Source organism: Geotrypetes seraphini, chromosome 11, assembly GCF_902459505.1.
Source record: "Geotrypetes seraphini chromosome 11, aGeoSer1.1, whole genome shotgun sequence".
NCBI lineage: Eukaryota > Metazoa > Chordata > Amphibia > Gymnophiona > Dermophiidae > Geotrypetes > Geotrypetes seraphini.
Window position 1 is genome coordinate 112503025 of NC_047094.1, and position 27041 is coordinate 112530065.

A 27041-nucleotide genomic window follows, 5' to 3' on the forward strand; every position below is an offset into this window, starting at 1 on the left:
CTTTTACCCTCCTTTGCTGCAAAGTATGTAGTGAGCCTAATTTACATATTTTTTTGCTCCTACTCCTCCTCTCACTCTGGTCTGTACTGGATTTCCTCAGTCTGTATCAAAGTAGTTAGTCATCCCTATAGTGTGTACAAAGAGGGAACACGGGGATTCTCCCTGAGACAACTCAAATCTGTTCTGCTCAACAAAACCAGCATTAATAACATTTCACAATGCCTAAATGAGACAAAAATGAGACCATGTGCAACCTGCATCAATTCAAAAGTTATCCAATTTGCAAATTTGACACTATTGCAATAAAATTTATTTTCCTCCCTGACCTTAAGCTCCAGTGGAAGTAAACAAGACATCTGACCTTCAAGACATGTCCAAGGCAAAAAGCAGACAAACAAACTGACAGGGCAAGCATCAAGACTGATATTCCTGTTTACAAGAAAGAAGATTAACAAGGTAAGACCATGATCTTCCATTCTAGTGCAACAGGAATATAAGTCATGACCAACGGGACATACCAAAGCAGTCTCCAGTGCCTAGGGAGGGACAAGTGAGCCTGCTGCCAGAACAGCAGAACCAACTCTGCATCTCTTCTGGCTGCTACATTCACCTGTAAAACTTGGTAAAAGTGTGGAAGTGAGACCACGTGGCTGCTGCCCTACAAATTTTTTCAGGACAGAATGCTATACCCTCTGCCCAGAATGACACCACCCCTCTGGTGGCGTGTGCCTTAACTCCCACAGGAGACTTGTTTTCCACTCCTGATAAAGGCTGAAGAAATTGCCAGTTAAAATCCATCTTGAAATGGTTGCCTTTGATGACAACCGATCCTGTCATGCTGCACCCAGGAGCACGAAGAAATGATCTAACAAACGAAACTCGTTCATCATCTCCAAATAATGAAAAAGAACTCTTTGGACATCCAGGCAATTCAGGTTCTTGTCTTCCTTCTTTGCCCTGGAGGGCAAAGGCCAGGAGACGCACATACTGGTTTCCGTGAAAACTGGAAACTACCTTCAGTAAGAAGGAAGGTACCATTCGAAGTGAGACACCAGTCTCTGAAGTCTTGAGAATGGGTTCCCTGCAGGACAGAGTCTGCAATTCTGATACCCTCTGGCTGAAGTTACAACCACTAAAAATACATTCCTGACTTAAGTCCATAAGTGAGGGTTCATACAGAGCCTGAGTTAGTGCCCACAGGCCAATATTAAGATTCCATAACAGAAAAGGCTAGAGCACAGAGGGACAAAGACACAATGTTCCCAGTCATCTGCGGCCTATTGGGAGTGTTGGAATTCGTTTTAGACAGGATGAGAGTTCTGGGATGCAGAGGTAGGAGGGGGAGGGTCGGGGGGGCTGGTATCCCTAAAAATTAGAATTTGCTTGGGACTTGTTTGTCTCTATGTCTCAGTTCGCATGTACTGTGGTTTCATTATATTGCCTTTTTAATGCTTTTTGTATGACTGTTGTATTTTTCTTATGTGCAATGTTCTTTCAATAAATATTTTTTTTTTAATCTGGACACATCTGGATGAGAAGTCAAGGTTGTTTGGTATGCCCTCTAAAGAAGGAAAAACCTATCTGTACTTCAGTGAACCAACTGCAAGACCTTTATCGAGTCCTTCCTGAAGGGAGGCTAAGACCATGGAAATTGGAGCCTTAATCAGATTTATGTGTGTCTGACTGCACCAGCTCTGAAAACACTTCCAAGCCTTCATATAGGCTGCCAAAGTGACTGCTTTTTAGATCTTAGCAGGATGGTTATCACCAAGTCTGAATAGCCTTTGTGCACTAAGGCTTTACACTTAAGAGTCAAACCGTAAGGCCAAAGTGGTCTGGCTCCTCCAGGGCAAATGGGCCTTGCGAAAGGAGTACCAGATGACAGGGAAGCCTGAGTCCCTTGCCCCTCTGTAGATGCACCATGTCTGTGTACCATGGCCATCTCAGCCAGTCCGAGGCAATCAGAATTACCCACCCGTTTATGGGTCCTTTTACTTCAGAAGATTTCCTATCATCGACCATGTGGAAAACACATACAGCGGCGTAGCGAGGGTGAGAGGTGCCCGGAGCCCAGAGCGGTGGCACCCCTACCCCACCCTCATCTCCGCCCCCACCCCCATCTGCTCTTTCCCCACCCTTTCCTTCCCCCTACCTTTTTAATGTTCAAGGCGTGAGCAGCAACCCCAACTTGCTGCTCGCGCCAGAGTCGGCTCTTCCTCCAACGTCACTTCCTAAGCGCAGGTCTAGGAAATGATGTCAGAAGAAGTGCCGCTGCTGCTCACCACACGAACATTAAAGAGATACAGATGAAGAAAAGTGGTGCACATGCACAGTAGTGGGGTGGGTGGGGAAGGAAGGGGGATGAAAAGGACGGGTGCTGGTGCCCCCACCTAAGGCGCCAGGGGCGTGACCCCCCCCTTTACTACGCCACTGCATACAGAAGCTCTGCTTGAGGCCAGGGCTGAACCAGAGTATCCAGGCCATCACTTCCCTGCTCTTATCTTCAACTGAAGAACTGAGTGGCCTTCTTGCTGCTGGCTGATGTCATGACATCAAACGTCAGTTGCCTCCAGCGCTGTAAAATGCTGTCAAAGGCCTCCTGAGACAGAAACCACTTTCTGGAATCTAGTGTTTAACAACTCAGAAAATCTGCTTGCACATTTTCCACTTCTGTTACATGTGCTGTCAAGAGAGCCAATAGGTGAGCCTCAGTCCATCAGAACAGCATTTGGGGCAACAATCTCAGCAGTGCACTCCTGGTGTCTCCCTGCTGGTTGATGTAGGCTACCGCTGTGACATTGTCTGATAATACCCGGATTGCCTTGCCCTCCAAGATGCTCTCCAGCGCCTGAAGTTTAACCTAATTGCTCTCAGCTTAAAGTGGTTGATTGACTAACCCCTCTGTAAAGGTGACCACCATCCCTGCAATGGGCGCCTTTGGTAATGGGCTCCTCAGCTCAACCATCTTCATCCAAATCCTACTATCTGAATCCCTGACACTTGAACATGGCTTCGACCAGGGGACCATGCACCCTTCACAAGGAGAAGCCCCGGTGCCACTTTTGCCAAGATCCCCAAGGGGCCAGGCCAGCTTAGCTTCTGTATCTTAAAAAAGCTTTAATTTGGGAGCAAAGCACTGTCCAGGTTGACCGGAGGGACCTGGCAGGACCTCCTGTTATGCCCTCTGGGGTTTGTCCACCGGCATTCAAACTGCACTTCACCGGGGACACAAGCCCTCTATTTTCTGGCTCCAGCCAAAATTTCTAGCCCAGGAAATATTCCATAGAGGCTCCAATCACCGCAAAGGTATGAGAAGGGTGAAGCCTGAAGTTCCCTCGCAGCATGTGGAACGATGACTCCCCCCCCCCCATGGACAGGTATCCATCACAAGTCTGGGATGAATCCAAAAAAGCTCAATCTGAGTCATCCATCTATACCCTTTTAAATAAAAAATGAGGGGTTTGAGGCAGATAGAGACTTTTAAAATCAAATTGGGAAAACCAAGATGGCCACCACAATATCGATTTTAGTGCCTAAAACAGCCTTTGGAGGCAAAAGAGAAACACAAAAAAATCCAAGGAAAGGGGTTCTTGGATGTGGGGGACCCTGTCCTCAGCCTCAGAAACCTCCGAAATTAAATTTTAAAGGGACTACCCCCCCAAAAAAAAAATTTTTCCCATAAGCTGTAACAGCCTTACTCACTGTGCCATGCTTGATGCTGGGAGCTGCTCACACAACCTCTAATCAGAGATATGAAGATTTCTGTCTCAGACAAGCCTAACAAAGAGAAACTGGCTTGTTTCTTTGGACTGCCATCCAGTCTCTCCATGGGATCAGACCTCCACTGGAGCCCGCATGTTGTCACTGGGGGCGGAAAGCAGTTGGACTTGTACAAAACCACAATGGAAGCCACACAGTCTGCACTCAAGTCCACTGTGGACAAAACAGGCCCTGAGCCTCCAGACTGTTAATGGAGGTTCCCCAAACAGGAATCAGGCAAAGCATGTGCCTGCGGGCTAGACATCTGCCATGATGGCCTGTATCTTCTCACACCCAGAGATGTCTCAGGGGAATTCAGTGCCTCTGGAGCACCAAAAAGCCTTGCTTACAGAAGACAAACCTGAAAAAGAAAAAAGAAATGCGAACAGAAGAGAAGCTCCTACTTTGCTGTAGAAAGTAAGACCAAGGAAATCCAGCACAGCACAGAGTTAAGAGGAGCAACAGCAGAAAAATATGTAAATTAGGCTCTGTACAGACTTTACAGTAAAGGAGGGTAAACACCCATTGGTCAAGAGATATTCCTGTTGCACTAGAACTACATTTATAGATGTTCTAAATGAAGTCTTACAAAAACACAGTTTTTCACAAGGCCAACAATGCCTCCAACATCAGCAAATCAACCTCAAGTAGACAGAAAATGATTTTGTATTTGGTTTAATCACTGACATGTATCAGACTATGGTAAATCAACAGATTTTATTTCAATTACTTTAGTGTAGAATTTTATTTCATATTTAAAACACAAGCTGAATTCAAATTTAGGATCAGGTGTTTCAGGGGTTGAATCATCACCTTTTCTCTATTGCTATGAGCAACTCTTGTCATCCTGTGCTTTAAATGCCTAAATATAAAAAGGTTTCTAAATTTTATTAGCAGATATTATTCCAAATCCACAGGATTAAAGGATCCATAGTAACATAACATAGTAACATAGTAGATGATGGCAGATAAAGACCCGAATGGTCCGTCCAGTCTGCCCAACCTTCTTAGCTATTTCTGGGCAAGAATCCAAAGCTCTACCCGGTACTGTGCTTGGGGTCCAACTGCCGAAATCTCTGTCAAAACCTACTCCAGCCCATCTACACCCTCCCAGCCATTGAAGCCCTCTTCAGCCCATCCTCCCCCCAAACGGCCATATACAGACACAGACTGTGCAAGTCTGCCCAGTACTGGCCTTAGTTCAATAGTTAATATTATTTTCTGATTCTAGATCCTGTGTTCATCCCACGCTTCTTTGAACTCAGTCACTGTTTTTCTCTCATCCACCTCTCTCGGGAGCGCATTCCAGGCATCCACCATCCTCTCCATAAAGTAGAATTTCCTAACATTGCTCTTGAATCTACCATCCTTCAACCTCAAATTATGTCCTCTGGTTTTACCATTTTCCTTTCTCTAGAAAAGATTTTGTTCTACGTTAATACCCTTCAAGTATTTGAAGGTCTGAATCATATCTCCCCTGTCTCTCCTTTCCTCTAGGGTATACATATTCAGGGCTTCCAGTCTCTCCTCATACGTCTTCTGGCGCAAGCCTCCTATCATTTTTGTCACCCTCCTCTGGACCGCTTCAAGTCTTCTTACATCCTTCGCCAGATACGGTCTCCAAAACTGAACACAATACTCCAAGTGGGGCCTTACCAATGACCTGTACAGGGGCATCAACACCTTCTTCCTTCTGTTGGCTACGTCTCTCTTTATACAGCCCAGTATCCTTCTAGCAGCAGCCACTGCCTTGTCACACTGTTTTTTCACCTTTAGATCTTCGGACACTATCACCCCAAGGTCCCTCTCCCTGTCTGTGCATATCAGCTTCTTACCTCCCAGCATATACGGTTCCTTCTGATTATTAATCCCCAAATGCATTACTCTGCATTTCTTTGCATTGAATTTTAGTTGCCAGACAAGACCATTCCTCTAACTTTTGCAGATCCTTTTTCATATTTTCCACTCCCTCTTCGGTGTCTACTCTGTTACAAATCTTGGTATCATCTGCAAAAAGGCATACTTTTCCTTCTAACCCTTCAACAATGTCACTCACAAACATATTGAACAGTATCAGCCCCAGCACCGAACCCCGAGGGACTCCACTACTCAACTTTCCTTCCTCCGAGCAACTTCCATTAACCACCAACCTCTGGCGTCTGTCCGACAGCCAGTTTCTAACCCAGTTCACCACTTTGGTTCCTAACTTCAGCCCTTCAAGTTTGTTCAACAGCCTTCTATGAGGAACCGTATCAAAGGCTTTGCTGAAATCTAAGTAAACTGCATATGTCCTCGATCCAGCTCTCTGGTCACCCAATCAAAAAATTCAATCAGGTTCGTTTGGCACGATTTATCTTTTGTAAAGCCATGTTGCCTCGGATCCTGTAACCCATTAGATTCAAGCAAGTACACTATCCTTTCTTTCAGCAACACTTCCATTATTGTTCCAACAACCAAAGTGAGGATCACCAGCCTGTAGTTTCCCGTTTCATCCCTGGGACCACTTTTGTGAATAAGGACCACATCCGCTCTCCTCCAATCCCCAGGAACCACTCCCATCTCCAAAGATTTAATAGGACTAGCCAGAACCTCTTTGAGCTCCCTTAGTATCCTGGGATGGATCCCGTCTGGTCCCATCGCTTTGACCACCTTCAGTTTTTCAAGTTGCTCATAAACACTCTCCTCCGTGAACGATGTAGAATCTACTCCATTTTCTCGTGTAACTTTGCCAGACAATCTCGGTCCTTATCAGGATTTTCTTCTGTGAACACAGAACAGAAGTATTTGTTTAGCACATTTGCTTTTTCCTCATCACTCTCCACATATCGGTTCCCAGCATCTTTTAGTTTAGCAATTCCATTTTTCATCTTCCTCCTTTCACTAATATATCTGAAAAAAATTTTGTCACCCTTTTTTACATTTTTAGCCATTTGTTCTTCCACCTGTGCTTTCGCCAGACGTATCCCTCTCTTAGCTTCTTTCAGTTTCACCCTGTAGTCCTTGATGCACTCCTCTTCTTGGTTTTTTTTATATTTCACGAACGCCAACTCTTTCGCCTTTATTTTCTCCACCACTAGTTTGGAGAACCATATCGGCTTCCTTTTTCTCTTGTTTTTATTTATTTTCTTCACATTAAGATCCGTAGCCATTTTTATCGCTCCTTTCAGCTTAGACCACTGTCTTTCCATTTCTCTTATGTCCTCTCATCCTAACAGCTCTTTCTTCAGGTACTCTCCAATTGCATTAAAGTCCAAATGGAGCACCATATGTTCCATCCTTGAAATTGCCGATACTTTAACTTTCCCCATAATAATTTTTATGGCACAAGGTCTCCAATCTCCTATGGATATGAGTAAGATTAAACTGTTTAACCTCTTAATAGCATTAGCTATTCAAAATATTCTTCATAACTGGAAAGACCTATCTAATGTTGATTTCCATGCTTGGTGGAATTCCGTATGTTTAACTGGAAAATTTGAAAAAGTATTAGCTGCAAGAAACAACAACCTTCCCCAATATGGACGCATATGGGCACCACTTTTGAGATATTGTGAATCTTAGCCGGCCCGCAAACTCATTTTAGATGTTGTATCTCATTTTTCTGATTTATAACATATATTCTATGTAATGTAAACTGAATATACCCATATATATGCCTTGTTCTTCTGCTTTCTTAAGCAAACAGGCCCAAATTCTAACCAGTACCTAAAATTAGGCACCTATTTTGGAGATGCCCAACTAGATAGGCGCCTTATCTAAATTGAATAACAAGCTTAATTGAGCTTTTTAATCAGCACTGATTGAAATATAGGCGCCTATCAAGAAAGCGCGATTCTGTAACAAGGTGCCTCTAAAAATTTAGGGGGCCTTCAAAAAATTAGGCGCTATGCATGTTAGATGTGGGCATGGCCACGTTAGGCGCCTTCTTATAAAATCACTGCTCTTAAGCGAGCTTAAGCGCTCATATGGGCGCCTAACTTTTAGTTGTGCCTAGAGTTGGTCTATTTAATGGGCGCCTCTCAGCATGAATCACTAAACAGCACCCAATTTTACTTGAATCACGCTGAACAGTGCCTATATCGGCGCCTAACTTTTGGGCGCTTCTTACAGAATTTGCCCTACAGTGTCTATGTAGTGTATAACTGTTATATCTTGTTCTACCATATCTTTGAAAACTAATAAAAAATTTTTGAAAAAAAACCCCAACCACTCACAAGAATTTTGCAGGATGGCATCAACTGCAGTTACTGTAAATTTAAATTAAGGCTGACCCAAGGGCCTACTTGCTAGCACTTTGCCCTGTCATTCAGGAAACAGTAGCCAATGTCCCAACTCAAAACAAAATTTTGAATATAATTAGTTGTCATGCAAGCATTTGTGATTTGTTCACACACTGGCCATGAAAAAAACAACAGTATTTTAGACAGACCTTTACTTGATTCTTTTTTATATGGTTTACTTTTTGAGTTTGCCAACTTTTTCTTTGGAAATTGGTTCTGGATATGCTCTCTCCACTTCTTTAGTTGGAAATTAATGAACTTCCACATCATCCACGCTTGTGTTAGACAAATTGCAGCTAAGCAGCTAATCCTAACACAGAAAAATGTTTTAGAATTCTTTAGATTACATTACACAAATTATTACACACATAAGCTGAAATAGTTCAGGTTTACAACTTAGAAACCCTAGTACTAATCAATGTTTTAACCCTATGAACTACATATTTATACATTTATCGAAGTAAAAGAATCTTTCATTCACTTAACTCATGGAACAGTATCTTAGTGGTTAGAGCACCGCACTGATAAAACCAGAGAAACCCAATTCAAAATCCACCACTGCTCCTTGTGATCTTGTGTCTCTGATATGAACTTTTCCCCTGTAGGGGACAAGGGGAAAACCTAATGTACCTGAATGCAGCTCACCTTAAGCTGCAACTGAAATTTTTTCTTACCTGTAAATGTCTTTTCTTGGCCAGGCTAGACTAGTTCAGACCAATGTGTCATGTCCCTTATTACTTAACGGAGGCAGACTTGAAGATTCCAATGATATCAGTATAACGGGTGGTGCAGCCAGGAACATTCCAGTATGCTAATGTCAAAGCCACCCAAGAGATCAACATGGAAGAGAAAACAAGAGAACTAAACTGAATCCAGAACACAGTCCATTATAGGGCTACCTTTGCCAAATTGACCATATATAGACAGGTGGCAGACCTAGAACCCAGGAATCTACTTAACCTCACAGTTTTCTGAGATGGGTCCTGAACAAGTCTAACAGAACTCAAGGAAAGAAAGTTAGCAGCTAAGAACCAAGTTCACCTTCCTTTATCATCATGACAAAATGCTGGAATGTTTGGATTCTATTGGACTCCATGGAAGAGTGCAGAAATGGTTTTGAGGTTTTCTTACAACTAGAACCTATCAGGTTTGATCTGATGAGAGCCCCTCAGGCAACTAGAATAATCCATGTGGTGTCCCTCAGGGATCACCTTTGTCCCCTCTACTTTTTAATGTTTATCTGTCTTCATTAGGAGATAGGATAATGTACCTGGGAATAAAGCTGTTTAATAATAATAATAATAATAATAACAGCTTATATACCGCAATACCGTGAAGTTCTATGCGGTTTACAAAGATTAAGCAAAGTTTAGTTACGCAGATGATATAATTTATTCAATTTTCTATGCTGTTCTCCCAGGGGAGCTCAGAACGGTTTACATGAATTTATTCAGGTACTCAAGCAGTTTTCCCTGTCTATCCTGGTGGGCTCACAATCTAATGTACCTGGGTCAATGGGGAGATTAAGTGACTTGCCCAGGGTCACAAGGAGTAGTGTGGGTTTAAACCCACAACCTCAGGGTGCTGAAGCTGTAGCTTTAACCAATGCGCCACACTCTCCCCCAACATTATTCCTATTTTAGATTCTCTTTCTCAAGTTACCTTTATAGCAGCTCAGGTACTTAGATTAATGGAACAATAAATGGTTGAATTCAGACTGAAATTAAATTTTTAAAAAAATCAAATTTTTTCTTGCCTCTCCATGGCAAAATAATTCGGAGTTAACTGATTATAAACAAAACCTACTCAATTGATCCTGTTAAAGATCTTAGGTGTAATCTTGGATCAGAATCTGACAATGAGAAATCAGGTGGATGCCCTGGTAAGGAGGGAATTTCACACATTATGGAAGCTCCGATCAGAGCATACTTTGATGTCAATTCATTCAGACTTCTGGTTTAGTCTGTGGTAATGAGCCAATTAGATTAGTGCAATGTTGTTCACTTGGCAGGAACACAGAAGAATTTGCAAAGGTTGCACATTGTGCAGAATACAGTGGTTAGGCTGATTTTCAGATAGAAAAACATGATCATGTCACTGTCTTTTTTTGCGCACTGCATTGGTTGCTAGTGGAGGCTTGGATTATGTTTAATTTGGATGTTTTTGCTACAAAATCTTGTCTGGACTTATTTCCAATTATCTCGCAGATTCAATCTCATTTGCTACTAACATACATACTAGATGCTCACATGTCAATTTTATCTTTCCATCTGTGAGAGGATGCAAATTCAAAAGGTATAACCATCACCTTCTGTCCTACCAGGCAGCGTCCTGGGACAAAGATTTAAACACCTTAATCATGACTTAAATGGATTTTAGGAGGCATCTGAAAACTTATTTATTTTACCAAATGCTGGTGTGTTTGAATTCTATTGGAATCCATGCAAGAGTGCAAGAATGGTCTCATTGTCCAATTTCTTTTGTAAACCGCATAGAACTTCACAGTCCTGCAGTATATAAGTAAATTGTAATGTAATGTAAACCAGTTCATCTCTTTGGGATATATCAGAGCTTTTATCCCACAGTGAGAAAGGGATAAAGAGAATGCTCTACCAAAGACACCATCTCACCTAGCTCAAACATTAAGGTTGTAATGTTTGATTTAATAAAAAATGGAGGGAAGACCATGTTTGCTTATATCGCCTTTATGAAGAGACTGCAGATCTTCAAATTTCTTCCATGGCAATGGCCCCTGCTTTTGCCTAGGACATTGCCTGCAATTTGTTAGTCATCTGTAGAGCCCTGAGGAACTTCTTCTCTCTGAAGAATATAAGCCGACTTAATAGTTTACCTAATCTAGCATGCGAATAAAGACTTCAAGACTACATATCCCTCGCCAAAAGACATCCAAAATGAATGTGACCTCCAAGTAACAGATGAGTACACTGCAAATGTCTAGCTTATGGAGGGTCAGACTGTTCTGAAATCGAGAACCTCCAAAAGGCAGGCTCAAAAAGAGGAGAAACCACCTTCCATAGGAATGACATAGCGTCATAAAAGACAAATAAAGGTTACTGCAAGAGAATGGCTGCAGTTCCAAAATTCTTCTAACTGAACAAATGATCACAAGCAAAAACATTACAGTGTGGACTGATCAAACTCCTGTCTTTTGAGGTGGAATATTCCAAGCAATACTGTCTTGTGAACTTCTGGGGAGAAGACCAGGTGGCAGCCTTGCAAGTATATTGGAAAGGGACAGCCTACTGAAGTCACTGTAGCTCTGAGTCTATGAGCATCTGTGCAGACTTGGAAAGATGTGTTGGTTTCATTGTGGCAAAATAAGATGCAGTCTGAGACCCAGGAAAATATAGCACAGTTGGAGGCTAGCTGCTTTGAATGATTGAGACTTAAGGTGACAAAACCTGCAAAGACTTGTGGAAAGTTTCTATGTCCCACAAATAGTAGAGCAATGGAGTGACATCGTTAAAAAAAAATCTACCGTAGTAGCAATTTCAGAAGGGCAACTTTGATAAAATGAGGAAATTGGTTAAACAGAAATTAAAAGGATTGGTGGCAAAGGTTAAGACTTTTTTTTTTTTTAAGTTTTTTTTTTTTTATTGAATTTTTTTTTTCCATTTAACAACAAGTGTCATAAATTTTCATACAATTATCTTAACAATACACTTGATATTTTTATAATATATTTTATATATAACATTTCTTGTCTTATTTTTCTTATGGTTTTATATATCATATAATTGTAATTATTTTTCTTATAAAGTTATACAATATATATATTGTAATGATTTTATCTATTATTATTTAAATATGAACCTTTTCCCCCTCCCTTTATTACGTTATTTTCATGTAAGAATATCATCTATTATAATATTTTATTTATAATATATGATAAAGAGAATAATTCCCTCCCCTTAACCCCTCCCCCCCTCCTTCTTTATACTATTTTCTTATCATGGGAAATTGAAATTCAAATATTGCAATATTCTGTTAATGGTCCCCAAATCTTCTTGAACTTATTCATATATCCTTTTTGTGTTGCAAATGCATGTTCCATCTTATATATATGGCAAACTGAGTTCCACCAGAAATTATAGTTCAATCTGTCCCAATTTTTCCAATTACGTGTAATTTGCTGTATTGCTATTCCAGTCATTATAAATAAAAGTTTGTTGTTATTTGATGAGATTTGACTATGGGCTCTCATTGTAGTACCAAATAGAATTGTATCATATGTCAAGGCTACTGGATTTTCTAACATCCTATTTATTTGGGGCCAAATTGATTTCCAAAATGTTAATATGAATGGACAATAGAATAAAAGATGATCTAATGTCCCTGCTTCTAGATGACAATGCCAGCATCTATTAGACTTAGAGCTATCAATTCTATGTAAACGTGTAGGGGTCCATAGAGCTCTATGTAAAATAAAAAACCAAGTTTGTCTCATAGATGCTGACATTGTACATCTTATCCTCCAAGACCAAAGTCGTGGCCATTGAGATGCATTAATTTGATGCTTAATCTCAATGCTCCAAATATCTCTAAGACCATTTTTTTTTTTTTTATGTATAAATCCAGATATTAATTTATACCACATTGCGGCCTGGTGTCCCATGGAATCTATCTGAAAACATAAGAATTCCATACTATGATAATTATTAAGATTTTTCCATTCAGAGAACCCTGTCTGAATGGCCTGCTTCAATTGCAACCATCTGAAATATTGTGATTTATTTAAACCAAATTTATTTTGCAATTGTGAAAACTCAAGCAGTTTACCTTTATTTATTACATCTTCTAAAATACGAATTCCAGCCATCATCCAATGTTTCCAGATAATTTTAAAACCGCCAACTTTGATCTTTGGGTTAAGCCATATTGTTTGAGTCGTTGATTTAGTTATTGGAATAGGAGTTAGATTACTTATATATCTTATAGTTTTCCAAGTATCCATTAATATTTTATGATCTTTATATAACCTTGGCATTTGAATACTTATCACATGACTCAGACGTAAAGGAAACATTAATCTCCATTCTAACCAGAACCAATCTGGTATATGTTCAATGGGTTCTGGGAGGATCCAATACATACCATGACGCATAATATAGGCTTGATGGTACCTATAAAAATTTGGAAAATTTACCCCTCCCTCCTCAATTGGTCTTTGTAAAGATACTAGAGCAATTCTGGGGTTTTTTCCAAGCCAAATAAATTTTGTTAATATTTTATCCAATTTTTTGTAAAAAGACCCCTGGAAAAAAATTGGTATCATACCCATTTGATAACAAACTATTGGTAAAATCATCATTTTTACAGTTTGCACTCTCCCCCACCAAGATATGCACAAAGGATTCCATTGCTCACACATTTCTGACACTTTTTGTAATAAATTTTTTTCATTGGTTATCATAGTTTCTTCTATAGTTTTTGTAATCCAAATTCCTAAGTATTTTAATCCTTCCTCTTTCCAAATAAAAGAAAATGAGTCAAATAAACTTTTTGTACAATGTACGTTGAGTGGAAGTACTTCTGATTTATTCCAGTTTATTTTATATCCTGAAAATTTTCCAAATCTTTCAATCAGTTCGAGTAGTTTTGGAATGGTTGTTTCCGGATTTCTCAAATAAAGTAATATATCATCCGCATATGCTGATAATTTATATTCTCTATCTGAATGTGGAATACCCTGTATCTCCTTTATCTGTTCTATAGCTAATAACAAGGGTTCTAAAACGATATCAAAAAGCAAAGGAGATAGTGGGCATCCTTGTCTAACCCCTCTTTGTAGAATAAATTTTTCTGAAAAATCATTATTAATATATAATCTAGCAACAGGTGAGTTATACAATGCCTTTATTATTTGTATAAAACCGGATCCTATACCAAACCATTCCATTGTCTGAAACATGAAGGACCATTCCACTCTTATCAAAAGCTTTTTCCGCATCTAATGAAATAGAGAATGCTGGGTCATTGATGGATTTTGTCAAATATAACATGTGATGTGCCAATCTAGTATTATGAGACGAATGTCTTTGAGCAACAAAACCTGTTTGATGCATATCAATAATGAAAGGGAGAGCTTTAGCCAATCTTAATGCTATTGCCTTAGTTAAAATTTTTCCATCCACATTTATTAAAGAAATAGGTCTATAGTTTGATACCAAAGTAGGATCTTTATTTGGCTTAGGTAAAACTATAGTTATTGATTCAGCCATAGTACCTGTAATACAACCTTTATTTAGTTGTTTCTGATATAATTTTAATAAATAGGGCATTATGATGTTTTGGAATGATTTATAAAACTCTACTGTATAACCATCTCCACCTGGAGCGGATCCAACTCTGAGGGACTTCAATGCTGTACCTAACTCTTTTAAGGATATTGGTTCTTCTAAACTTCGTTTTATATGTTCAGGAATCTTTGGTCCATTTATTAACTTTAAAAATTCTATACCATCTTTTTCCTTTTCTGAATAGGGCTCGGAAGAATACAAATCTTTATAGAATTTTAAAAATTGTTTTATTATGGGATTAGTTTGAGATAACATTTCTTTATTTTCATTTTGAATTGCAATTATTTTTGTTTTTTTCCTTTTTGCTTTGAGAAAAAAAAAAAAAAGGTTAAGACTTTAAATGAGGCATGGACTTTATTTAAAAATATCATCATGGAAGCCCAGACTAGATATATTCTGTGTATTAACAAAGGAGGAAAGAAGAGCATATAAGAGCTGGCATGGCTAAAAGGAAGTGAAAGAGGTTATTAGAGCCAAAAGAACATCCTTCAAAGAATGGAAAAAGGATCCAATTGAAGAAAATAAGAAACATAGGCACTGGCAAGATAGATGCAAAGCATTGATAAAGAAAGCTAAAAAAGAATATGAAGAGAAACTTGCCAAAGAGGCAAAAACTCAAACAACTTTTTCAGGTATATCAAAAACAAAGCCTGTGAGGTAATCCGTGGGACCACTGGATCATCAAGGAGCAAAAGGGACATTTAGGGCTCCTTTTACGAAGCCATGTTAGCAGTTTAACATGCGTAATAACGTGTGCTAATTTGCCGGCCGCGCAAGCCACTACCGCCTCCTCTTGAGCAGGCGGTAGTTTTTCGGCTAGTGTGGGGGTTAGTGCGTGCTAAAAAGTTCGTGAGATAAAGCTGCTAACGCGGCTTCGTAAAAGGAGCCCTTAGAGAGGATAAGGTCATAGTAGAGGGAGTAAATGAGTTCTTTGCTTCAGTCTTTATAGAAGATGCAAGATCTACCTGAATGAGAAATGTTTTTCAAGAGTAACAATACAGTGGAGGTGAAAGAAATTTTAGTGAAACTGAAAGACATAAGGAGTCAAATCGACAAGTTAAAGAGTGATAAATCACTGGTCACCTTATCTCAAAAAAAGATAGCAGAATTAGAAAAAGTTCCAAGAACAGTGACAAAGACAACGTAAAGGATGGAACTCCTCTCATATGAGAAAAAACTAAAGAGATTAGGGCTCTTCAAATGGAAAAGAGACGGCTGAGTGGAGATATGATTGAAGTCTACAAAATCATGAGACGTATAGAATGGGTACAAATGAATCAATTTTTTACTCCATCAAAAATCAGAAAGACTAGGGGACACTCAAAAGTTACAGGGAGGAAATAATTTTTCACTTAGAGAATAGTTAAACTCTGGAACCCACTGCCAAAGGATGTTGGTAACAGCGGTTAACAAAGATGGGTTTAAAAAAGGTTTGGGTAAGTCCCTGGAGGAAAATTCCATAGTCTGCTATTGAGATCGACATGGGGGAAGCCAACGCTTGCCCTGGGATTGGTAGTGTAGAATGTTACTAATATTTGGGTTTTTGCCATTTATTTGTGACCTAGATTGGCCATTATGGAAACAGGATACTGGGCTAGATAGACCATTGATCTGTTCCAGTGTGGCTATTCTTATGGTCTTTTTTAATTTATTAATCTTTTAATTTAATCACCACACATAACTTGTACAGAAAGCAAATATTAACTATTTATATACATCAAAACATAATCTTTCATAATCAGAAGAAATGAAGATAAATTTTAGCCAATCATGCTCGAGTTCTCAATAGAATCCAGGATAACATTAGCGAGAGAATAAGAAACTGAACTTCCTATCATAATGAATTTTACGTTACGCTGGTTCCAATCGTAATTATTTTAGCAAAGTTTTGTATTATTCACCGTTATCACTTACGGCTATTGTAAACATAATGTAAATAAGTCATAAGTCTGTAAATTCAAATATTTTGTGTTCCTGGCTCTTTATTAGTCCATACAGACTGTTTATCTACTGTCTATGTCATTTTTGGAATGTCCCGTCATCCGAGAGACACGATAGGAAAAGGTTAACATACACTTTAAAGCATAATATTGGGTAAGCAGTTACATTCATTAATCAATAGGGCCTAAGATTTTCTACCTCCAGACGGGATAACGCCAAGAAAGATGTCAACTGGGTTGGCTCAAAGAAAACGTATTTAACAGTACGGTAACACACTATACACTTACAAGGGTGTCGCAAGTAAAATGTAGCACCCAAAGATATACCACCAGGTTTCATCATAATTCATGACGACGCTTCTGCGTCTCCCGTGAAAGATCAGAGAACATCTGTATTTTAAATCCCATAAATTATTTCTGTCTGTTTTAAAAGAAAAGTTTCAACAAAGCTTTATCAATGGAAAGAGCTACAGAAATAATCAAAGTAGCTGGAACTTCTGCCTCTATTCTTATGTCCTTATCTAGTGAGTACAAGGCTTCCTTGGCCAATGTGGCGTTTTCAGAATCACTTCCATTAAGTCTTTATGTACTTTCTGGAGGATTCTAGAGCAGTGTTTCTGAACTTCTTCAAGCCAAGTACAGTACTCCCCAAGTTTAACAAATATCAACCAAGTACCCCTGCCCAAGCTCTGCCCCAGACCCTAGTACTAATTGTAATGCAACTGTTTTCATATATATACAATATCATCTTATTAACAATACATAATAGTAACAAAATTAAAAAATACAAAGCACACTGTATGTAGAGAAAATGTTAATTATCATTTATATTTGGGGGGTTTTCAAAGAGGTCAAGGCAGATGACTTTAAATATGCACTGTCACCTCAGGAACAGTTACAAAAAAAAGACAAATATAGTACAAAATATAGACAGCAGATATAAATTCTCAAAACTGACACATTTTGATTACTAAATTGAAAATAAAATCATTTCCCCTACCTTTATTCATGTTGCCTGGTGATTTTATGAGTCTCTGGTTGCACTTTCTTCTGACTGTGCATCCAACATTTCTTTCTTTCTGCTTCCTCTCCTCCGGACCTCAGTTTCTTCCCCAACCAACATCTCTCTCTGTCCCTCCATGAGTCCAACTTTTCTTCCTCTCTCCTCACCCTCACTGGAAACATGCCTCTCCCCCCTCTCTCACACTATCCATCTATCTCTCTCATTCCCTCTCTTGCTGCAAAGGAAGTGGGGAAAGAGAGAGATCCAGGGTACATCTCTCCCACTCTATCTAGTTCAATTTATTTAATATACTGCAAATATAACCCCCCTTCCCTCCCCCCGGTTTATATTTGAGTCAATCTTTTTTCCTCTTTATTTTATCTCACATATTTTTCAGTAGTAGCAAAAGGCAAGTTTACATTCAGGTACACTAGGCATTTTCATTCCATCAATTCCCTCATATCTAGGTTTCTAATTTTTGAGTTCTTCATCCAAGCCTACTCCCCCTGCCAACAACTGAGATTTTCTGACCCAATTTAAGCAATACATTTGCACTAAATTTCACAATATAGTTAAAAAAAAAAAAAAAAAATCAAAGGGAGACAATTATCTTATGTAATAATCCAGCTATAATCCTGATCATGGGGAAAACATTTCAATTTAAGTAAAATATAGATTACCTAACAGTAAGTACGTTGAAATTTCCATTTGCTATGGAAAGCCCTTGATTCTCAGCTCTGGCCAGACCAAATCCAAATGTGAGGACTGATAAAGTAAGGGTTAAAAGCCGAGCCATCACAAACAGTAGAGCCCAAAGAGTAAACCTGCAAAGAACAAAATTGATAATATATTTCTTGTTTGGCAACATCATTTTAAACTATGCCAACACATGCACATCTGTTTTTCAAACATAAAGTTAGCATAATTAAGGCCTCTAATTTCATCTTGTAATAATCTTCATCAGATCCCATACAGTACCAGATCCTATACCAGATAATAATCACTTCAGAAGACAAGGAGTCAGTCTGGATCAGCCTCGTGGACGGTGCTTATCATGTATGCCAGTCTCCCTGGTTGGGGAGCTCGGTGTCTCGGTTGCTCAGCTCAGGGCAAGCAACTGGTCTCTGGAGGAGGCGTTCTGGTTGATCAATGTTCTGGAAACCAGAGCCATCCGGTTGGCGTTACTAGAGTTCCAGACGTTGCTGAAGGGTAAATCGGTTTGGGTGCTCTTGGACAATGCCATGGAGGTGGCTTACGTCAATCGTAAAGGGGGAGCCAAGAGTCGTCTTGTCTAGTGGCGCAGGAGGCTTCTCTGCTCATGGCTTGGGCAGAGACTCATCTTCTGGAGATCTCACCTACCTACTTAGCGGAGTGGAGAATGTCCAGGCAGACTTCCTTAGTTGTTTCGTGCTTGATCCCAGCGAGTGGTGTCTAGGTCCCGCGGCTTCTGAGTTAATTGTGTAAGCTTGGAGCCAGCCGGTCATGGATCTGATGGCCACGAATGACAACGCCAAAGTGCCAAGGTTCTTCAGTCAGTGAAGAGATTTACCAGGCTGAGGGGCTGGATTATGCTCTAGTGCAGCCTTGGCCAACGGACAGCCTTCTGTATGTTTCTCCCTTGTGGCCAATGGTGGACAGAGTTCTTTGCATTGCTCTTCACATTGGCTATGAGATCTTGATGGCTCTGGACTGGCCCGGGTACCTGTGGAACGCAGATTTGGTTCATCTTCTGGTGGCAGTTTGTCAAGTTGCCCTGTTTCATCTTCCTCTGTTACAGAAATTTGTTTCACTGATTTATCAGCATTGAATGCAATTTCTGGCACTGATATCTCCCTCACAACTTCTCTTTTTTTTTTTTTTTAATTCTTTATTCATTTTTTTCATCTTTCAACAAGTGTACAATAATCATAGCAACAATTAACAAATCACTTGAAAATCTTATCAGTAATGTCTTTACATAAAATATTAATCCCTCTCTGTAAAGATCAAAGCAAAGAATTCATTTAATCTCTATGCTATGACCTTGTCTTCTCTGAGCACCCCTTTTACCTCTCGGTCATCTAGAGGTCCTTGCTTCTTGCTTTTAGTAACCTAAAAATTTTTTTACTATGTTTTTACTCCAATGCAATCTTCTTTTCAAGGTCTCTCTTTGCCTTCCTTATCAGTGTCTTGCATTTGACTTGCCATTCCTTATGCTGTTTCCTATTTCTTTCAGCCAGATCCTTCCTCCAGCCAGCCACATAGCCACCCTAATGCAGCTTCTTAGGAGATTTGTAGAAGACAGTGCAATAAATATCTAAAATCTCAGCTTTATTTATTTTCTTTAAAATATTTTTCTTTTTCTTTCATACATTCATAAAGTGCTTCATCCATGTGATCATTTGTGCATGAGTAACAAACTGCAGTGGTTATTCAAAGAACTTCATCCTCTTCTTAATCATTTTATCAATCTTCTATCATTTATAGTCTCTCATTGAATTGAATTTTGTTTATAACCACTGAGTAAAAGTGAACTAGTGCAAAAAGTGCTGTAGTGCTGTGCTTTAAACTCCTTCGTGTTGTGTTTACCCCCCAACTCGAGTTTCGAGAATATCTTCGTCAGGAGGGGTACTAGGAGCTTAAAAGCAATACAAAAAGCACAGTTACTTACCGTAACAGGTGTTATCCAGGGATAGCAGGCATATATTCTCACATGTGGGTGGGTGACGTCATCTACGGAGCCCCAGCGCGGACAGCTTTTCAAGCAAACTTGATTGAAGTTTCAAGTTTGCTATGCTGCACCACGCATGTGCATGCCTTCTTGCCCACTAGAGGGCACATCCCCACCTCGTGGTCCTCAGTTCCATAGCCAGCAAAGAAGCCATCCCCGGGGAGGAGGGCGGGTTGTGAGAATATATGCCTGCTGTCCCTGGATAACACCTGTTACGGTAAGTAACTGTGCTTTATCCCAGGACAAGCAGGCATGATATTCTCACATGTGGGTGACCTCCAAGCCAACCAAAAAAGGGCAGGTGGGAAGATGGCAATTTAGGAAAACAGGTTACGCAAAACCGACTGGCCAAACCGGCCGTCGCTTCTGGACAACGTATCCAGACAGTAGTGGGAGGTGAAAGTATGAACCAAAGACCAAGTGGCAGCCTTGCAGATGTCCTCCACTGGAGTAGACCGGAGGAAAGCAACAGAAGCTGCCATTGCTCGGACCTTATGTCCCGTGACCCGACCATGCAGCGCGAGACCAGCCTGAGCGTAGCAAAAGGAAATACAAGCAGCCAACCAGTTAGACAAGGTGCGCTTGGAAACAGGACGTCCTAACCGATTAGGGTCGAAGGACAAAAATAATTGAGGAACCTTCCGATGAGACTGAGTGCATTGAAGATAAAAAGCCAACGCCCTCTTACAGTCAAGCGTGTGAAGCGCCACCTCTCCAGTATGCGAGTGGGGCTTCGGAAAGAACACCGGAAGAACAATGGACTGGTTGAGGTGGAAATCAGACACAACCTTCGGCAAAAATTTAGGATGGGTGCGAAGAACCACCTTGTCATGATGAAACACAGTAAAAGGTGCCTGCAACTCACTAACTCGCCTAGCTGAGGTGAGTGCAATCAGAAAAATCACCTTCCAAGTGAGAAACTTAAGATGAGATTTGTCAATAGGCTCAAAAGGAGGCTTCATCAGCTGAGCCAAAACCACATTAAGATCCCAAACTACAGGAGGAGGTTTCAGAGGGGGATGAACATTCACCAGACCCCGCATGAAACGAGTCACCAGAGGATGAAGAGATAGAGAACGACCCTCCAGATGCCGATGGAAAGCAGCAATAGCACTAAGATGCACTCGAATGGAAGTCGTCTTCAGCCCAGACTTGGACAAATGCAACAAATATTCCAGAACCGAAGACACCGGAACCAAACTCGGATCCAGATGGTGCGAGGAACACCAGGATGAAAATCTGGTCCACTTCTGGGAATAACAAAGCCGAGTAGAGACCTTGTGCGAGGCATCCAAAACCTCCCTGACAGACTGAGAAACAGAAACCGAAGTCAAGGGGAAAGGAGCCAAGCCGTCAGATGTAAGGACTGAAGATTGGGATGCAACAGCGAACCCCAACTCTGAGACAGCAGAGAGGGAAAAACAGGCAGAAGCAGAGGCTCCCTGACACTGAGTTGAAGGAGCAGGGAGAACCAGTGCTGACGAGGCCAACGAGGCGCAATGAGAATCATAGTGGCTCTGGACGATTTGAGATGAACCAACGTCCTCAAGATCAGAGGGAAAGGAGGAAACACATAAAGGAACCTCCCTCCCCAGTCGAGAAGAAAGGCATCGGCCTCGAGACGGTCCGGGTAGTACATCCGAGAACAATAGAGGGGCAGTTTGTGAGTCTCCGGGGAGGCAAACAGATCCACCTGAGGAGTCCCCCAGCGATCGAAGACCTCGTGTAGAACTCGGGAGTTTAGCGACCACTCGTGCGGCTGGAGCAGACGACTGAGTTTGTCGGCCAGACAATTCTTCTCTCCCTGAATGTAAACCGCCCGCAGGAAGATGTTCTTGGAGACCGCCCATTCCCAAAGGCGCAGGGCTTCCCGGCACAGGGACCAAGAGCCCGTCCCCCCTTGCTTGTTCACATAGTACATTGCCACTTGGTTGTCCGTCCGCACGAGGACTACCTGATCGTGCAGCAGGTGGCAGAACGCTCGAGCTGCCAGAAAAATGGCACGAAGCTCCAACACATTGATGTGACAAAGACGGTCCTCCGCTGACCATAGACCTTGAGTCCGCAGACCGTCGAGATGAGCCCCCCACGCGTACTCCGAAGAGTCCGTGGTCAGGACCTTGCGATGCGGAGGGACGAGAAAGAGCAAACCCCCGGAAAGATTGGAAGAGTTGGTCCACCAATGGAGCGAGCGTCTCAAGGAAGGAGTCACTGCTACAGGAAAGGAGAGCGGATCCAGATCCTGACGCCACTGGGAGGCCAAGGTCCACTGAGGAAGCCTCAGGTGCAAGCGTGCGAACGGTGTGACATGCACCGTCGACGCCATATGGCCGAGTAGAATCATAAGACGCTGTGCCGACACCGAAGTCTGCAGCGAAATCTGGGAACTCAGGCGAAGCAGGGCCTCAACCGCGGAGGCAGGAGGAATGCCCGTAGGGAAACCGTGTCCAGCACGGCTCCGATAAACTAAAGGGATTGAGCCGGGCACAACTGAGACTTGGGAAAGTTCACTTCGAACCCCAGACGTTGAAGGAAGATGATAGTCTGTCGGGTCGCTGAGATAACCCCCTCCCTGGACGAGGCCTTGATCAGCCAATCGTCCAGGTAGGGAAAGACCTGCAGACCCTGAGACCGCAGGGCCGCTGCGACAACTACCATACACTTCGTGAAGACTCGAGGGGACGAAGCCAGCCCAAAGGGGAGGACCCGATACTGAAGGTGCAACTCTCCCACCTGGAATCGAAGAAACTTACCGAAGGCGGGATGCACCGGAACATGGGTGTAAGCCTCCTTCAGGTCCAGGGAGCACATCCAGTCCCCTGCTTCCAACAGCGGGTACAGGACCGGAAGCGACAACATACGGAACTTCTCTCTGACCAGGAACTTGTTGAGCTTCCGGAGGTCCAAAATGGGGCGCAAGTCCCCGGTCTTCTTTGGGACCAAAAAATAACGGGAGTAAACTCCTTGTCCCCGTTGTGTGGGGGGCACCGGCTCCACCGCCCGAAGTCTCAACAAGGCCCTGGCTTCCGAGAGGAGGAGAGGGAGCTGGTGTCGATTGGAAGGAGCCGCATCTGGCGGGTGTTCCGGCGTCGGCGTCAAGAAGTTGAGAGAGTAACCCTCCGAGATGACACGGAGTACCCAAGCGTCTGAAGTTATCCGAGCCCAGACTGAATGAAAGGCTCGCAATCGGCCCCCGATGGGAAGGGGGCTCGGCGTCAGTGCGGAGGGGGCCAGCCCTCATCCGCGCAGCACGTCAAAAAGATGGCGCGGGCTTAGACGCCCCTTGCGCCTGAGGCTTCTGGTTGGGCGCTCTGCTCTGCTGCGGGGGACGCCGAGGTGGAGGCCTGGAAAACGCCGGCGTCGACTTCTGTGGGTAGTGGCGTGGTGGCGGTCTGAACGGTTTTGGAGTCGCCACCCGGGGTTTGGGACGGACCAAAGAAGCGATGGAGCGCTCATGTTCCGACAGGCGTTTGGTCGCCGCCTCAAGAGATTCATCAAACAATTCAGAGCCTACACATGGCAAATTGGCCAGGCGCTCCTGCAAATTCGGGTCCATATCAACCGTGCGGAGCCACGCGAGACGGCGCATGGCCACCGCAAATGTAGCGACCCGGGAGGACAACTCAAAGGCGTAAACAGCATGAAAAAGGTACAGACGCAGTTGAGACAAGGAGTCCATAAACTTGCCAAAGTCCCTCTTATGGGAATCCGGCATGACCCCATGATAGCGAGGCATCTCCTTCACCATGTGCCGCAAATAGGATGAAAAAGTGAAGGCATAATTAAGGACCCTGGTTGCCATCATCGAGTTGTGGTAGAGGCGACGACCAAACTTGTCCAGGGTCCGCCCCTCCCGCCTAGGCGGGACCGCTGCAGAGACTCGAGAAGGCTGCGATTTTTTCAACACCGACTCGACCAACAAAGATTGGTGGGACAACTGCGCCTTCTCGAACCCCTTACAGGGGACAGTACGGTATTTCGACTCCATTTTGGAAGGAACCGCCGTGACGGTCAAAGGGGAGTCCAAGTTCTTCAGAAACGTCTGGTGAAGTACCTTGTTCAAAGGCAGACGCAGAGACTCTCGCGGAGGAGAAGGCAGATCTTGTTCCTCCAAAAATTCCTTAGAGCCCGACAAAAGGTCGAGATCCAATGCCCTTCCCATGTCCAAAACAAATTTCGAAAAGGATGAGGGCCTGGAAGGCGGGGAAGGAGAACGAGAGGCCCGCTCTGCCAAAAAGGAAGGAGAAGCCTCACGGGAATACCGGGGTCTACCAGTGCCAGACTCCGAGCCCCAGGAAGCCACACCCTAAGACTTGGTTGGGGTCGGAGACCTCCGATGCCCCGAGGACCCCCTGAGGGAAGTCCCCGGGGTACGAGGCACTGAGGCAAGCTCCCTCCCCTTCGGCGAGGGGTCCCTCGATAACCCACCCTCAGAAGAACGGAACAGCCTCGGATTATCGAGGCGGAGCTCCGAGACGTGCAGGGTCTCCGTCCGGGTCGTCGAGGAGAGCCCCGAAGACGTTTGGGCTTCCTCGCCCGACGCTTCGCCCGAGGCCGACAAGCCCCGGGAGGACCTCGACGAGGAAGAGGTGGAGGAAATCCGGCGAACCCTACGCACCTTGTCCCGAGGCCGCACACTCCGCTCAGGCTGGTCTACTACCGAGGTCGAGGGCAAGGACAGGTTCGAGGCCGGGACTACCCCGGGGGTCGAGGCTGGGGCCGAGACTGGGGCCACCGAGACCGAGGCCGCCGAGGCGGAAGCCGGCTGCAGATGCGCGAGGGCGCAGGACAGCTCCGAGGCAATAAGCGCCCGGAGCAAGTCTTGGAACACAGGCACGGCAAACATGGACGGTAAGTCCGGGGCCAGGGGGTGCTCCCTCGAGGGCGACCTCGGTCTCGAGTATTCCCGCGGGGCACCCGCCTTCGACGCTCGGGGCGGGGCCGAGGACGACCCACCCGCCCCCGTCGAAGAGCCCGAGGATGGCTTCTTGGATGACCCTGGAACAGAAGAAGGAAGTGAGGACTTACCCACCGTCGACTTCGGGGTCGAGGACGCCGGCTTCGACGAGGAAGGTTGACGCGGCGAGGTCGAGGGAGTCGAGGCCGGGGCCGAAGCCGAGGCCGACGTCGAGGCCTTCCCCGCCGCGGGGTCCACAGCAAAGGGCTCTGCCATTCGAGCGCGATGGCGGCGGAGAGCTCTTGGCTGAAAAGTAGAGTACCGAGTGCAGGAGTCAGTTGGATGCTCGGGACCCAGGCAAAGCAAGCACCACCGGTGGGGATCGGTTATGGAAAGCAACCGATCACACCGGGTGCATTTTTTAAAGCCCGTCAAGGGACGGGACATGAAGCAAAAAACCGGCCGGGAACGAACAAGGTCCCGCGGCCGCGGCTCCCGGGAGCCCCCAGAGCCGAACGAAAAAACTCTTTTTTTTTTTTTTTGTTACAATACGCACACGCGAACGAAGAATATAAAAAAAACCAAGCACAGCGACCTAGAAAAAACAATCAGTCGCGGTGGCAGAAGGCCAAAATGCACGGAGCACAAAACAAACAGGGCTTCTGGCTCCGCGGAAAAAACAGAACTGAGGACCACGAGGTGGGGATGCGCCCTCTAGTGGGCAAGAAGGCATGCACATGCGTGGTGCAGCATAGCAAACTTGAAACTTCAATCAAGTTTGCTTGAAAAGCTGTCCGCGCTGGGGCTCCGTAGATGACGTCACCCACCCACATGTGAGAATATCATGCCTGCTTGTCCTGGGATAAAGTAAAGTACTAAATGCTTTTAAAACTCACGTACTCTAATCTATTACATCATAAACTTAAACATTTATTTTATATAATTAAATATTTCATATATTCTTTCATACCTGTTAATCAGCTCTTTCTCATGAGGAGGACAAGCAATACCAACGCCTCTCTCTACTCGTCCCCACTTTTATATATCGTATCCAATTACCTATTACCCTAATCAGAATGTCTCCCTCTAAACCGGAAGTAAAACATTTACAGAGCAGTCCATTCTACTTCCATGTTTAAACCTGTGGCTGTAGATGTTTTCCAGTTAAATATGAAGCGTTGTTCCTTGTAATGTAATAGTTTACTAATATTACCCTGATATTCTGTTATGTGTATTAAAACTGTATAACGTAACGAATCTACTTCGTGACATTCCTGTAACCAATGGGCTACAAGGGGGGCGGTTACTCGGGCACATCGGATATTACTGAGATGCTCCGTTATATGGGTCTTTATCATCCGGCTCGTCTGGCCGATATACAGTTTATTACACGGGCACCTGATACAGTATATCACCCCTGATGACTCACAGTCAGTACCAGATGACAGCTTAAATTGTTTTCTGTTAGAATGCGGAACTTCTATCCGATCTTGCTCCATTACATATTTGCAATTGCAGCAGTGACCACATTTACGGTGTGGTGGTAAATGACTATACTCGTAATTATGTTTATATTTACGATATTTAAGTTGTTCACCTAGGTTGCTGGATCTTCTAAAAGCAAACTTAGGGTTATCTCTCAACTCCTGATGAACTTGTAGCACTGACCAATGTTTTAAAATTATGTTTTTTATCTGATTGCTTCTTGAACTATAAGGTAATACACAAGCTATTTGAGACTCTTGATTTTGTGGCCCCGGTAAAAGGAGCCAGGGCCGATGGCAACTCCTGGCTCGTTTCCAAGCCTTTTTAACAATTTTCTTCGGGTAGCCCCTGTCACAAAATTTATGATACATAATATTAGCCTGATTAGTAAAATCTTCCTCCTGAGAACAGATACGTGTTATTCTTAAAAATTGACCCATTGGTATGCTGTTCCTCAATAATCGGGGGTGAAAACTTTGATATTGAAGTCACGTGTTTCTATCAGTGGTCTTTCTGTGTAGACTGGTGACGAGGCGATTCTGATGCTTAATCAATGTAAAATCCAAAAATGAGATTGATTCCCTACTAAACTCATATGTAAATTTAATATTTGGATCACATAAATTAATTTCTGAAAAAAATAAATG

General features: G+C 43.0%; 1 protein-coding gene across 4 annotated transcripts in view; it reads right to left on the minus strand.

Annotated features, from left to right (window-relative positions):
- Positions 1–27041, minus strand: part of LOC117369305 (translocating chain-associated membrane protein 1-like 1) — an 86423-nt gene that overhangs the window by 9958 nt on the left and 49424 nt on the right. For 3 of the 4 annotated variants that reach the window (XM_033963702.1, XM_033963701.1, XM_033963703.1), the window contains exons 9-10: positions 17983–18126; positions 8189–8349 (exon numbers count right to left, since the gene is read on the minus strand). In XM_033963702.1, the coding sequence (XP_033819593.1) occupies positions 8189–8349; positions 17983–18126 (305 nt within the window). Of the gene's footprint in view, positions 1–8188; positions 8350–8713; positions 8851–17982; positions 18127–27041 lie in introns of those variants that run through there. The other variant, XR_004541118.1, reaches the window with a different exon arrangement.